Source organism: Mus musculus, chromosome 5 (assembly GCF_000001635.26).
Source record: "Mus musculus strain C57BL/6J chromosome 5, GRCm38.p6 C57BL/6J".
Classification (NCBI taxonomy): domain Eukaryota; kingdom Metazoa; phylum Chordata; class Mammalia; order Rodentia; family Muridae; genus Mus; species Mus musculus.
The window spans coordinates 106,839,345-106,855,041 of NC_000071.6; the positions used below are offsets into that span (position 1 = coordinate 106,839,345).

General features: G+C 39.9%; 1 protein-coding gene across 23 annotated transcripts in view; it reads right to left on the minus strand.

Annotated features, from left to right (window-relative positions):
• Positions 1-848: 848 nt before the first annotated feature.
• Positions 849-15,697, minus strand: part of Hfm1 (HFM1, ATP-dependent DNA helicase homolog) — an 86,520-nt gene continuing 71,671 nt past the window's right edge. For 18 of the 23 annotated variants that reach the window (XR_003955664.1, XR_001784709.1, XM_030254592.1 and 15 more), the window contains 7 exons: positions 15,397-15,476; positions 13,774-13,877; positions 8,320-8,559; positions 6,041-6,131; positions 3,116-3,227; positions 2,270-2,421; positions 849-1,384 (listed from right to left, as the gene is read on the minus strand). Coding sequence is in view for 17 of the 23 variants with exons in the window: in XM_030254592.1 (XP_030110452.1) it covers positions 1,315-1,384; positions 2,270-2,421; positions 3,116-3,227; positions 6,041-6,131; positions 8,320-8,559; positions 13,774-13,877; positions 15,397-15,476 (849 nt within the window). In the remaining 6 variants the exon portion in view is untranslated. Of the gene's footprint in view, positions 1,385-2,269; positions 2,422-3,115; positions 3,228-6,040; positions 6,132-8,319; positions 8,560-11,133; positions 11,385-13,773; positions 13,878-15,396; positions 15,477-15,697 lie in introns of those variants that run through there. The other 5 variants (XR_001784708.1, XR_003955663.1, NM_177873.3 and 2 more) reach the window with 5 other exon arrangements.

Consider the following 15,697-nt stretch of genomic DNA (forward strand, 5'->3'; position numbering starts at 1 on the left):
ACTGTCTCTGCCAGCATGCAAACTCCATAAGAACAGAAACGGTAGTCTCGTAATCCTCAGGACCGAAGAGTGCTATTCACTTAACAGATCACACTGAATTAAACTCTTATTTCTGTACTGCCAAAGTTAAGGCTAAACAAATTTTAGTGCATCAGTTGTTCATTTTAATGGATCTGAAGAACCTTTAAAGGTTGTGTGATAGATTCAGACCCAGAGACTGCAATCATAAAGACGAGCATGGCCATCCGTAACGGGAGACAGAACTCTGAGTTTTGTGCTAAGCTTTTGATGGACGTGTACTACACATTCCTAACAACACTCATCAGTAATGACAGTAGTCATCTCACCCATGAGTTCCTCTCCTTTTCTTCTCTGGCCTCTGTTTTTATGCTTAGAGACAAAAACATCATTCTAAAATTTCTTAAGTGGTTCCAGCTTCAGCTATTATTTATATAGTAAATTATAAATGAGCCTAAACTCTTACTTCTCAATAAATAAACTTGAGTAAGATTTACAGTAAAAGAATAGAAAATACCTTTTTGTTATAGTAAAAGTATCCTAACAGTTTCAATCTCATACCACTGAAAAGTAGGGTAAATATGGCTAGAGAGATGGCTTAATGGTTAAGAGTACTTCCTGCTCTTACAGAAGATCCAGGTTCAGTTCCCAGCACCCACAAGACAGCTTACAACCACCTGCATCTCCAGTTGTAGGGATGCAATACATTCCACTGGCTTCTGTGAGCCCCTGCACTCACATGGGACAAATGAACTCATGTAGGACCACACACATACAGATAAAGAAAATACCTTAAAAAGGAAAAACAATGTAAATAAAACAGCAGTCCACACTGATTAGCATTTTCATTTATTACTGCTCAAAATGAAAGAACAGATTCAAAGGCTACTGGATTCTTAAAAAAACAGAAGAGCAAACAACAGAGCAGGACACACAGGAACCCTGCTGGCGAATACACCGTGACTACACATGGTCACTGACAGCATTATTGTGCTTTCTCAGACATCTTTCTTAAGAAAATATAAAAATGAAATAAAGAGCCTATTAAAATTGGTTTAATAAGAAATTATTTATGAAGATAATTTAATTATCAGTTTACTGAAAAAACACACATTCTTCCAGAAGTTACAATAAAAATAAAAATATTATCAGTCCATATATTTTGTTATAAGAAAGTCAAGGAATGAATCAAACTTAAGAAAAAAACTCTGAACAATTCTCAATTATCTTTAGAAATAAAAAGCATTTTTAATCATTACACATGTTTATACTTTGCCTTATTAACTACATTTTTCTTTAGAAAATGCCATTAAATATTCCCAGAAGAGCCTTCATTTCTTCAGCTGCATCATCAGGATAATACTTACTGGAGAGAAAAAGCAAATACAAAAGTTTTTTTTTCAAACCAGCTTACTTTAAAAGTACATAGTAAACAAGCTAACATTACAGTATAGTTACACTTGAAAGTTATTGTGAGGTCAATATAGCAACCATGGTAAGATAACCTTGTCAGTGGCTAAAAACAACAGACTGTAAGCTGTAAAGGGTAAGGAACAGACCTCTCAATTATTTCTTTAAACACATTGGAATATAACACTGCTCAGTAAAAGCATAAGCAGGTTTCTAAGCTTGGCTTCTCCAAGGAGAAAGAAACGGGTGCAGAGGTCCCCCTCAGGGATGGCCAGCAGTGGGTGCTGTGACATTTATTACTACTGTGACACTGAACCTGTGGAGCTAACGGACTAAACCACAACCTGAGATTCTATAAATACCTGATTTCATGTGGATTTCTCCAATGACACTACAGTTTATTCTGTCAATAAAACATTCTGCATTCAAATCAGTAAAACTTCCTTTATCAACTCAATGTTTTATAATTAATAGCATTAAACATTTGTTTTAAAAATCAGTATCCCTAATATTGATGGCTGTAAGGATCCTCAATTCTCAGGAGATCTAAACTTTCCATGCTTTAAACAGAGGGAAAAAAAAAGCAAAAGCTTGATCTTTAAATGAACAAAGGAGGATCTGGAGAAATGGCTCAGTGGTTATGAGCATCGCAGTGCTCTTCCAGAGTCCAATGCCTGCACTCATATCAGGAGGTTCACAAGTGCCTGTAACCCCAGCTCCAAAAGGACTAGACTCCTGTTCTCACAGGCAAACACACACACACACAATCTTAGAAATGAACCAAAAAAATCTTTGTAAAAATTTTGCTAGTAAAGCCATTAAATGTATTTAAAGAGCTTACCTAAGATCAATTTCCTTTTTAGAGCCACTGTTTCCAATAAAAATATCCACTTCCTTAAACTTGGGAGACTGTGGTGTTTTCTTAGAGTGGGCAAAGCACATCCTCTCAATCACTGGTGAGAGAGTCAGCGGTCTCCTCTCTTGTAAATTGGCCTGTGTTTTACCCAAGATATAAGATACAATTTGCGAAACACATGAAGCTCGGAAAGAACAAAGACCAAGGTGTGGATACTTTGCCCCTTCTTGGAATTGGGAGCAAGGCACCCATGGAAGGAGCTACAGAGACAGAGTTTGGAGCTGAGACGAAAGGATGGACTATCCAGAGGCTGCCATACCCGGGGGATCCATCCCATAATCAGCCTCCTAACGCTGACACCATTGCGTACACTAGCAAGATTTTGCTGAAAGGACCCAGATATAGCTGTCTCTTCTGAGGCTATGCCGGGGCCTAGCAAATACAGAAGTGGATGCTCACAGTCAGCTATTGGATGGAACACAGGGCCCCAGTGGAGGAGCTAGAGAAAGTACCCAAGGAGCTGGGGGAGGATCTGCAACCCTATAGGTGGAACAACGTTATGAACTAACCAGTACCCCCGCCCCCCCCCCCCAGTCGGCCATCAGTGGAAAGAGAGGCCCATTGATCGTGCAGACTTTATATGCCTCAGTACAGGGGAACGCCAGGGCCAAGAAGTGGGAGTGGGTGGGTGGTGGAGTGGGTATGGGAGGGTGTGGGGGACTTTTGGAATAGAATTGAAAATGTAAATGAAATAAATTTAAAAAAGCAGCAATCACAGAAAGCTAGGTATTCAAGAAAAATTTGAAATAAAAACAAAAGTATGTGGCTTACAAGACTTGCATTCTCAGCCCGCTGAGGGATCTCTGCCACAGAGGACAGCCCGAAGCTGGACCTGGAACAATCTCGCAAATAAGCATCTGGCTTCCCAGGCGACGAAGCAAAACTAAAAGTTAAAATTGATTATGTATGAAATAGGACACCGTGAAAAACAAACCGTTACTGTTCTACATTAATAGTTACTCTGAAAAGAATACCAAGTTTAATATAAAGCTTATCAATAGTTACTCCATGAACAATATAAAGAATATCTATTGCAAAAAAAGTTGATATTGTTTCCAATACTCATTGAGAACTTGGTGTTTCTTCCTCTTCCTCCTCACCCCCTTCCTCCTCTTCTTTTGAAACATAGTGTCACTATGTAGCTCTGGCTGTCTTGAAATTACTGTATAGACCAGGCTGGCCTCAACTCATACAGATCTGCCTGCCCGATGCTGGGACCACATCTGGCTATTTCCTTTCCTCAAGAACAAACCCAATTTATACATTCCAGATTAGAGTTTTATTTAAGAAATTCAACAATTTCCTTTAAGATTCAGGGTTATGCTTGATTTTCTATAACCCAGAAACCTGTAAATCTTTTCTAAACTCACATTGCTCAAGCTTTATCCTCCTTTCTGTATTCTGGATTCACATAGTTACCACGGTCCTTCATATAACTATATACAAAACTTCATAACTTTTTATAAAATTCATACATGAGAACACACTCATCATTCACTACTATGTGCCATAATTATGCTAGGAACTAGATATAAAGTGGTAAACAAGCCATCAGTGAAGTATTATCTAACATAGGAACAGACCATGTATGAAAATAGCTTTGTTGCTGAAGTGCTTGTGTTGTAAGCGCTTGGCCCTTTTGAGCTCTAAAGCCCAGGTGAAAACATGATCCATGCATGGGACCCTGTGTGGGGAAATGGAGACAGGTGGTCCTGGCAGCCAGTGGACCAGCCTGGTCTGCTTGAGATCCCAATCAGTGAGAGATCCTGTCTTAAAAACAAACAAACCCCCCAAACCCACCCACCCAAACAACTACCACCAATAACAACACAGACTAGAGAGACAGCTCAGCATTGAAGAGTGACTGTTGTACAATTCAGAGGACTGGAGTTAGGGTTCCAGGGCCCACATAACAAGCCAGGTGTCCCCCACACCTCTAGCTCCCGCTCTGAGTAGGGCTTCAGTAAGAGGATCACAGGTGCTTTCAGGCTTCCAGTATAGCCAAGAAATCCTGAGGCCCAGGCTCAGGGACAGTGAAAGGACAGTGAGGGTCTCCTATGGCCTGTGTGTCCTTAACACATTCCTTCCCAGTGTGCATGTATGCTCACACAGATACTCAGACACAAGAAAATAATGATAGTAATATGGACCATACCTGAGGAATGAGCCCAAGATTGTCCTCTAGCTCCCATAGGCGTGTGTGGGCAAACACACACACACTGTGCATGCACCCACACACATATGCACTATAGGTGTGTTTATATACTTACACACACAATTACAGGTTTTGAAGGCACACCAGGTCGTCAGCTCTCATGGGCAGTGGAGCTGCCTTGGCAGGCCTGTGAGCACCTTGCTAGTGGTCAGCAGAGTGCTCTAAGGCTCAGTAGCAGGAAACCAGCAATGTGTGGGCAAGGTGCCAACTCTGCAGTTGTCTGAGTCTGAGGTCCTGTGAGCCTGATGCTCAGCATCACTAACTGATCTATGTAGACCCGAATAGATACTGTCAGCATTTTTTGCTTCTGGCCAAAATTCCTCTTCTGTCTTGATTTCTTATCAAGTCTATTATTTCCAAATGCACATTGCACTTCAGCAAAACTGTTTCAAATTGAACATTTTCAAGATGATTTTTTTTCTTTCTCAAATCTGTGGTGCCTGTATTCTCAGAAATATCTCCCTATATCTAGCTGCTATGCATTCTTTCCCCTTCTCCATTATCTTATTTCATTAATTGTCAAATTAAATAGATTATATCTGAGATATAAAAACATCTGTGTGTGTGTGTATAGGTCACAGGACAAACTGTGGAAGTTGTCTCTTTCCTTCCAGGATGTGGATTCTGAAGATCAAGCTCAGGTCACCTGGCTTAGTGGCAAGTGTCTTCACCCAGTCAGCCTCCTCACTTGTCTCCCCCTCAGTGCTGAAATGACTCTTTAATGATTAAACTGAATGTCTGCATCATCTGTCATGGAGGGGAACCACTGGAGACCCCTAAGCTAGTCCTGGTCTACACGGATAACTGCTGCTGTGCTTTGATGGAGGTAATAGCAAGTATGTTGATTTCTTTGAACTAGATGTCAAAATTTAAAGACCACAAAACATCCCATAAAGTGTCACATTCCTAACTTTCCTTGAATAATCACAATACCTGACAACACTAAACTATATTTTGTAGACAGCAATAACTATCTACAGCTTAGTAATGTTCTTCTCATTATTGAGATAGTCTTCTGAAGGCTCTTGCGTTTGAGAATGAAATGAGTACTTATTGCGGCAATTAAGGCCCTTACACTCTGCAGTTTCATCCTTACTCCCATGGCCACACAAAACATACATCAACGATCCTTGTAAATGGCCTGTCTGCTTAAGCCAATGTCCTTTTCTTAAAAAAGAAATTTAAACCTAGAATGCCTATTCATCTCTTTCCCACTTGTTTGGAAACTATGAAGTCCCCAGGTTCCACCCTAGAGACCATGATTCAGAGGGTCTGATGATGTGGGACAAGAACTCAGACTTTTAACGAGCATTGCTAGATGGTTCTGATGCAAGTGGTTTGATGATGGCACTCAAGAAAGAAACCTCCAGCACTAGCAAATTCAGACTGGTTAACACACTCAGATTCTCTGACACCTCTCCAACTATGTTTCACAGGGATATAAAGTTCTAGGAGTTACAGACTCAAGTTCTGAAGCTTGCCTGTTTGAGTTGTCTCTTTGGAATCTGCTGCTTGACTTTTGGAAGGGTAGCTTACTTCCGCCGAGACTTGAATCACGAGTGTCTCCAAATCCTACGAGAGGAAAGAACATTTTGAAGTGAAATGCCATTTGGTAGCTAATGGAAGTGCTGTCCAAGTTTCCCACGGCATGTCTGTAATCAGGACTGTTTAGAAAGCCATGCAGGGGCTGAGGAGGTGGGCTGGTGGGTAAAGTGCTTTCTGTGCAGGCATGAGGACTGCATTTGACTTCCCTAGAACTCACATTAAATTTGGGCATCAGTTTCTTAGACAGCTGGTAAAGCCATAACAAAAAAAACAGAAATTAGGAAAAATTAAAGAAAGGAATATATGTCCTAATTTGCTTTTGATTGCTGTGATAAAACACCATGACAAAAAGAAATCTGGGGAAGAAAGGGTTTGTTTCAACTTAAATCTGATCATCACAAAGGGAAGTCAGGGTAGAAGCCTGGAGGTGGGAACTGAAGTACAGACCAGGAAGCAAAAGTGCTACAGGGCTGCTCCCCGTGGCTTACTCAGTTTGCTGTTTTATATCCACCTCCGACCACCTTCCAAGGATGGCACTGCCCACAGGGGACTAGGCCATCCCAAATCAATCATTAAGAAAATGCTCCCACAGACTGTCTAAGGACCAATCTGATAGAGGCCCTTTCTCAGTTGAGGCTTCTTTTTCTTGGATGACTCTAGCCTGTGTAAAGTTGACAAAGGACTAGACAACACAATGGGTAATTCTCCATAATCAAAACTGATTTACACAGAAAACATAAGACAAAAAGCTAAGAAAATAAAACTACAAAACATATAGTTTATTAGCTACTATGTTTAAAGGTTTTCAGCTTATCAACATTGACTTAGTTTTTAAATTCAGATATATGAACAAATTGAAATTTATTCAGCCTTTTTAATGGTCTGAAAGTAATTGTTTAAAATACTCTACACAAGGGGAAAAGATATTCTCAGTGGCAAAGCTATGGCCACACAGGTTAGGTCACCATAGAGGGTCAGCATACACTGACTTTTACCTTGCAGGACACATCTACAGTGTTCAGTTAGGGGTTAGTAGTTGTTCAATGATATAGGAAATGTGCCTAGTGACCCACATGTTAGACTTCTAGATCTGTTCTGTGTAAGTGATCAAGCTCTGATCTTCCTGAGAGGGTGAAGTCTTTAGGATCCCAAGACAATAGCATTTTAGCTCCTAACAGGTTCCTGGGGTTGTTGCCTTCTGTTATGATGTGTTTCAGATGGTTGTGGTAGAATGTATCAGCAAGCAATAGGGGGAAGAGTGCTCTGCAGGCTAAGGAACTGGTTTCTCTGTCTGTCCATATGGCAAGCATATTGCCATCTTTTCCTCTAGTCAAGTGACTGGTAAGAGTTTCAATTACCTGTTTTAGTAATCAGAGCAAACCTGTCTGTAACTCATTATCTGTGTCACAGTTTTGGGTTTGTGTCTGACTTAAATATACCTTCCAACACAGACAACACTAACCTTCTTATTTACATATATTTTTATACCCAAAAGTGAGCACTTCCACTAGAACTCAGGCTATTCTCTTTCCTTGGAAGCAGATGAATAAAAACATAATACTTTTGTCTTTCACAGAGACCCTAGGTGAACTCAGAATGGAGACCAAGATAGTCTGTTTTATGTCAATTTAACAAACAGCCTGGATCTAATAGTTCTGCTAAGACACAGAAGGGATGTCTCAATGGTTAAGAGCACTAGCACTGGCTGCTCCTCCAGAGGATACTCATTTGATTCCCAGCACCCACATAGCAGCTTGGTCCATCCATGACACCAGTTCCAGGGGACCAGATGCCCTCTTCTGGCCTCTGTGTGCACTGCATGCATGTGCTGCACAGCATATAGGCAATCTGCTCATACATATAAGATGAAATAATTTTTAAAAATTAAAAAGAGAGGGGAAATAGGGTAAGAAAGAAAAACTCATCTTGCTTCTCATGCCACCAATAGGAAGCAATCTTGGCCTTTGCCCTCAGAGGGAAAATGCTCTTTGTGGAAAAGACATTTCTCTTTTTAGGTTTGTGAAAAATTAGAATGTTACTCCAACAAACATAAACAAAAGGCACAAGAGAGAAAGAGAGACAGAGACAGAGAGAGTCAGAGAGAGACAGACAGAGACAGAGAGAGAGACAGAGAGAGTGAGTCTGTCTCAGGGACCAAAATAAAACTATTCAAAGCCTTTCTAATAAAATTACTTTATGAAAACACACAGTTTACCTGATGCAGCCATCTTCTCAGCATCAGCTGAAAGGCTCATAACTTCTATTAAGCTCTCATCATCAAAGTCATCCCAGACTTCATTTCCCAGCTCTAAGTTCACACCCAGAACTTCTGAAGACTTGCTTTTGTCTTCATCTGCAACTCTGTGGTTTCCAGGTATATTAGCATGCCTGCTGAACATCACCGTTTGAGGGGTCTTTTCACTTGAAGTTGTACAATAGTCCCATCTAGGAAAATCTGTTATGTGTGTAGAAGAGTATAGGCACTTGTTGAAGCACAAAAGCACACATCATTTTAAACTGATGTATGAGACATCCTTCAGCTGCTGTGCAGAGCTGAGCAGCAACTTTCAGAAGCACACGACAAGTACTGGCTACATTGCTCAGACAATTCTATTTACTGGATTACAGGTACTGAGAGATTCACAAAATTTAATTTTAGGTAGATTAATTTTATTATCATTTTCACTGAGTCTCTGTGAGTGCTATGTTGCATGGGGGTGCACATGCTCCAGTGCATTGGAGGAGGGCAGAGTACAACTCTGTGGAGCTGATTTTCTCCTTTTACTTTACGTAGATCCTGAGAATTGAACTCAGTTCTCTAGACTTGCCACCACAAGCTCATTTACCCACTGAGCCATCTTACCAGCCCCATAATTTTAATGGATTTTAATTCCTACTGTAAATAACTTTGTAGCAGCCCATTCCACAGTATTTTCCTATACTGAAAAATGTCAAGAACACAGATAGTAGCAACATATAGCATATCATATACTATACAACATATACTATTCAACACATAGTATATCAGGAAGTTTAATTTTTCAGCACTATCATCTTTGTTTTTAACATAATTTATTTGACTGGAATTTATTTTAAATGATCATAAAACGCTTAGTATAAAATATACTAGCAGTTTAACAGTGTTTGAAAGATTTCTGAACATTTAACAAGAATTTCTCATAAGACAGTGTGAGCCTGAAGAAGTATTCCTCTGAGGCCTTCTCACTCAAATGTGCCTCCCTCTTCATCTGTCAGCTGAGCCTCCAGCTACAGCTCCCATCTACACTTCTGTGTGTTGTCATACATAGTAGGACAGACACTAAAAACATAAGTGGTATGAGAGTCCATGAAAATACAGCGAGAAGAACAGTTAGAGTGAAAAAGACCTCTTTAAGATTCAAACCATTTAAGAAGAGTTGTAGCTCTCTCAGCTTGATAGAGCTGTGGCTGTGGAGCAGGAGAGATATTCTATGAAAAACAGCAGTCTGAGAGACCAGAGCAGGCAGGAGCTAGGAGTCCTCAGGATTTCTGGAGCACACAGAGAGAGAAAGAAGGACTCACTGGAGCTGCACAGGCAAGCGTGGGTCAGACCACGCCAAAGTAATTGTCACCTTAAGATCTTGCTGTTCTTATCAGCAAAGACAACCACTGAAGATGCTCTTGCACAAAGGCTGTGTGATCAGATGCTGTTTGATTACTTGGAATATTTATGGATTAGAGAATAATAGACTGAAGCAGGTAACATGTGAGAGTTATTGAAACAATGTCTGAGATGAGCATTAAAGCCTGAGTGTCAGTGAGAACAGCAGAGGAGAGAGCAAATATGAGTGCAGTATGACACAGACAGTTGGGTTTGTGCTGAGCTCAGTGTAGAGAGAGATTTAGAAGCCTCCTTTCTCTCCCATTAGCAGCTCAGAAGAGTCACACACTGACCTAAGGGAAGAGAGAAGAAACAGAATGCAGCACAAATGACCCGAGCTTAGATGTGGGCACTGCTAACACTGAGGCAGCTCTACCCAGGAGGGTGGATACAAGAATGGATTTGTACTTAGGAAAAGACAGACTTACAAATTATCAGGAGTTAGCTGGTGATTTAAGATGTGGCTTAGGAGGTATTGTATAGAAGTCTGCAGTAAAAAGACTAGGGAGAGAAAGAGAGGAAGTGGGAGCTAGGAACAGGGAGCAGAGGAGGAGCAGGGGGAGCAGGGAGACGAGACAGAGGGGGTGGATCCGTGTGAGACACCAGCAAGAAGATGAGCCCAACAAGTCTGAGATGTGAGCAACCGACTGAACCAGAGAGGCTTTCTGCAGGCCAGAATGGAAGTGTCAAGTCCTTCAGAGCTCTCACTGAATGGAGCACTCCAGGGCACAAGAAGAGCAGTCTCAAAGTAATGATGAAGAACCTCAATTTTAGTGAGAGAATAGTGACCAAGATGGAAATAAGGAAATGTAAATTGTTCTCTGAATACTTTTCAGTGTGTCAAGAAAGCAAGATATGGATACAAAGACACAGGACTCTGATTTACTATCATCATCATCACTATCATCATCTTCTTCTTCTTCATCATCATCTTTCTGGCATGCTGAACTTTCTATCAGTAGAGAATCTTTCTTTTCCTTTGGGGAAAAACATACCTTTGTCATCCTAGGTGATCCCCAGAGGTCATTGTCCCTGGTACCCTGCTTCCCCTGGAGCTACAGGGACAGAATGTCTATTCCCCAGCTATAGAGATTTATCCAAGTGACTACATTACTCAAAGTAGACTAACTAGAATGGATTCCAGTCTGTACAACTACAAGAGAAAACTATCCTTCTCTACTGAGGTTGTTAAACTGGAAAGACTACAAATTGGGAGGGCTTGCCATGTAAGTAAGCCTATTTAATAAGTGAAGCAATTCATAAGAAACATAGCTAAAAGATTCAGAGAAACCCAGAGGTCTGATGAGATCATTTGAGTGCCCGGATTTAACCAAGATTAAAGCCAGAGGCCTACTTGGACTTGCAGTGTATATGCAGATAACCACTTACCTTTTGTGTGTAAGTCCCTTTGTGTAGAATGTCAAGTCACTCATCACACAGGTCGTTAGTGAGATGGGAGCTAGCTGTGGCTGAAGAAGGCAATGCTTATGCATATTTACACACTCAGAGGAAATAGTAGAGAGCAGACAGCGCACATGGGTGGCAGATGCACCACGAGCAAGGGGGAAGGCAGTGTGGACGACAGCTCCAATCAAGGCAGGGTATGTGGAGAGACATTTTTCTCAAAAAATAAACCAGAACTGAAAAAGTAGAAATGAAAATATTGGATAGAGAAGAGGAATAACTGGCCTTTTAAATGCCCAGGGAAGGCACAATTACACAGAATTCAGGTTAAGCCTTAATGGAAGAAAAAAAATAATTCTTTTGAGACTAATAGAGGGTTAATGATAGATGCGAAATCAGAAAACTACATAAGTCGGGTGAGGTGGGATGAGATGGTGGAGATCTGACAGAGTTCATACACTGTAAGTTCAACACTCAATTTTCTACTGATAACTAAAAGTCAATTTCATTTTCTAGAAATGGCTTGGACTGGGAGTCAGGAGATATGGAATCTATTTCTGGCCCTGCCATTAATTAGGTGTGTGATTTTGGGCGAGTCATTTAATCTCTTGGAATCTTGGCTTTCTTTACTGTAAAATGAGAAACTGCACAAAGGTCCCTTCCAAATTAAATTTATGATTCAAAATGCTTTCTCATATAATTTCTAATACTTTTTTTTCTTTTTCTCTTTGTGAAGCTGAAATACAGATAATAAAATTGCCATGTTTTTCTTAAAACAGTCTCAAAACTTAACATATGTTTTGACAATGAAGTCTAACGTGTGAAAACTATAGTAAACACATTAATTGCTACCATTAATAACACTAGATATTACCTTATGAATTTTACAAGCATTATCTCATTTAATCCTAAAATGTCTAAAATGATCAGGTAGGAGAATTGAGATGAAGTAGGTAAGTATACTATGAGGGGCTATGATGAATGGCAGATTAGAAGACAGGCCCAGGAAGACTGTTTCTAGATCCTGTCAGCTTCACTGTCTTACGCATGGCTCCTTCCTTAAAGTGAAAGAAGAGGGAGAGAGACAGAGCGCCCACTGTAGAGCAAGAGCACAGATGTTACTGGGGTCGGGTGTCTAGATGAGGCGTTTGTGTCATACTCTAATCGGAGTTCAGGATAAGTGGAAAGGAAGTAAAGTGAGAGACTACAGACATGCAGGGAAGCTGTGTATAGGAAGAACAAAGAATAGCGTGGCAGTATAGGGAAGGAACAAATCGGACGGCTATGGGTTGGAAAAAGGCTAAAATAAAAAGGTTGAGAGTGTGAGCTTCCTGTTTTGTCATGATTACTTGGATACGTTCTCTAATCGTCCCAGTGAGGTTGTGAAACTTCTGATTCCACACTGGAGCCAATGGAGGCCACGAGAGGTAGCAGATGCTCTTGTCCATATTATCTATCTAGTTATCTGTTTATTAATTTTGACATGTTGGGATCAAATCCAGGATGTCGCTACGCAAGCACTGTACCACTGGGCTGCATATGCAACGACCTAGGATCTTAAACTGTGATAAAGGAGATATAAAGTCTTAAAAGTGACAAAGCCAATGCTGGGTGTGAAGATGTTCTCAGGAAGCTCCAAAGCACACGGCTCCATTTACATTACACACAGCCACCTGAACAATGGCTTACCGGCCAGGGCTACTTTTCATCACCTCAATACATCATGCTTTTAACACATGAGCCAGGGAAATAACACTAGTAACAAGAGAACCCAAAATAATAGCGCTAAAGAATTTGTATGAACTGCTGCATTTTTGTTTTGTTTTGTTTTGGTTTTGGTTTTTCGAGACAGGGTTTCTCTGTATAGCCCTGGCTATCCCGGAACTCACTTTGTAGACCAGGCTGGCCTCGAACTCAGAAATCTGCCTGCCTCTGCCTCAAAGTGCTGGGATTAAAGGTGTGAGCCACCACCGCATTTTTAATGACAGGCACAGATAAAAAGAAAATCTAGACTACAAAATTTCTGTGCCTCACAAAATTACTATTGTGAATGCAAGCGTGTGTGCATTCTTGCATGTGTGTCACATTCCACAGTGTGTATGTGGAGGTCAAAGGACAACATGGAGGAGTGAAGTCTGTCTTCCTACCATGTAGATTCTGGAGATAGGTCATTAGGCTTTGCCCACTAAGCCATTTTATTGGCCCCAGTACTTTCATTTTAAAGATTAGGCTGAGACCCAAGGAGGTTAAACAATTTCCACAAGGTCACACAAGTATTTTTATCAAACTGTAGTAATTTCAAATCCATAAAATTATTTAAATTTCTGAAAGTATTCATCATTTGAATACTTCATTAACACAAGAATTTCTAATTTTTTTAGTTCTTTCTCACACTATCTTTAAATAGTCAACACTTTGTATGGAAGATACTTTAAAACAATCTTTGTTATATAGCAAGACAATTTGAAATGACCAAGAAAAACTTGAAATTGGTTCAATAATCCAAGAAAAAACTATTGTTAGTTAATATTCATAATCCTTTTAGATGTTGGGTTTTCAATTAAACAACTTATTAACCTTAGCAGTATCAAACTCCCTCACAATTCAATACCAATAGCAGCTTACCTTTGTCACGATATTCAGATGGTCCCTGTTGAACTTTTCCATAGATTTCATGCTGATTCCTCTGTTCTAATATTGACAATTCAGGGGTATTTAAATATTCTGACCTTTATGAAGATGAACAAAATGATAAAAAGAAAGTATAATAAATTTGGCCTTGGAAACTACTTATTCATATAAATAAAAAAGGCATGGTTTATTCACTTCGCAGTTCTGTGATGAATTGTAATTAGCTTGGGCAGAAAAGAAAGAGGCTGATACTTAGTCATCTTTACATGCCCCAATGCTGAGTCATCTTTACATGCCCCATTGCTGAGTCATCTTTACATGCCCCAGTGCTGAGTCATCTTTACATGTCCCATTGCTGAGTCATCTTTACATGCCCCAATGCTGAGTCATCTTATATGCCCCAGTAGATACATGCCATCATCATAGTCTTCAGAAATCTGATAAGGCTACTGTCAGTTTGATAGCAGAAGTAACGATTTCTGAAGTAGTACTGGAATCTAGACTTCTGACTGATCATCTCTTGCTCTATGATGGTCGGCAAATAAATAGAATGTCATCCTAACAGTTACAATTCTCCTATTGACCCCTCCCTGAGAGACGTTGACTCAGGGAGTCACTTTCTTCAATGAAGCAGGCACTGGTAAGTTGCCTGTGCTCCAGTAAATAGCTCCTGCCCATGTGCATGCAAAGGATCCTAATTAAAGCAGTAGATCACACAGAGACGTGAAAGTAGGGGAAGGCAGAAGGGAAAGAGTGTTCAGTGGGGGAAGATGCATGGGTGAGAGGGGATAGGAAGTGAAGGTACTGAAATTCATTCTACACAAGGGTTAAACTGTCAAGAACAAAAGATAAGTTTAAAATGCAGGAAAGAATATCCTAAGCTGAATAGGAAATTATATATACAAATTCTCTTCCTTATATCATGATATAAGAAAAAAACAACGAATTATCTATCATCTGAGGTCTTCTAATTATTAACTGGAAATATGAGGTCTAGGTTTTTATTAATAAAATTAAATAAACATCATGCACTGAGGTATACAGTTATACTCTCAGCACCTGAGAAGTTAAGGCAATAGGATGATGAGTGTGAGACAAGTCTAGACTATATAATTAACTGAAGGCCAGCCTGGGCTACATACCAAGATACTGCTTCACAGCATCAACCAGGTAATAAACAATATAAAATAGCATGTGATAACATTACTTTATGAGCCAGGTTGTTATGGAGGTTAAAAGATATATTGCACAAGCAAAATTTCAAATTATAATGTATTTTTCAAGTCTAAGGTATTATTAATATGGAATTAGCACCTGCAGGGAAAGATTAGACTGGGTATACCAACATGGGCTTCCTTGTAAAGCACCTCCTGTCTCTTAGAAAGCTGAGAACCAGGGGATGACATTAGGGATGGATGGTTTCCTAGGAAAGAGATTCAAGAAATGGTAACATGAAATACTAAAGCCCTTACGATAGTGTTGCTGTATTATGAAACTAAATGATTACAGTGATTTTCACTGAGTAGGGAGTGACTAACTCCTCTTGAATAGGTGGCTGTCTGGAGGAGCAGCATTTAACTGACTACTTTACCTTAGATAGTAACATTGTATTTGTACCTTGATATACTGGAAAGGGAAGGCCTTGGAGTAAAACCAAACTCTTTAAGGTCCACATTTTGAGATTTGTTCATCTGTATCTACAAATTAAAAACAAAAAATGCTATTACAATTTCAACTATCACTTTCACAAATAAACCAAATAGTAAAGTTTTTGCAGGTAAATAAAGCCCAGAAATCAATGAATTAGGAGAGTCTTGGACTAGTTCTCAACTCAAATATTCTTCTCAGCCCCTTCTTAAAAATAAGATAATTTTCATAGTTTTTGTTTGTTTTAACTTATCCCTCTCTTCTCACTCTA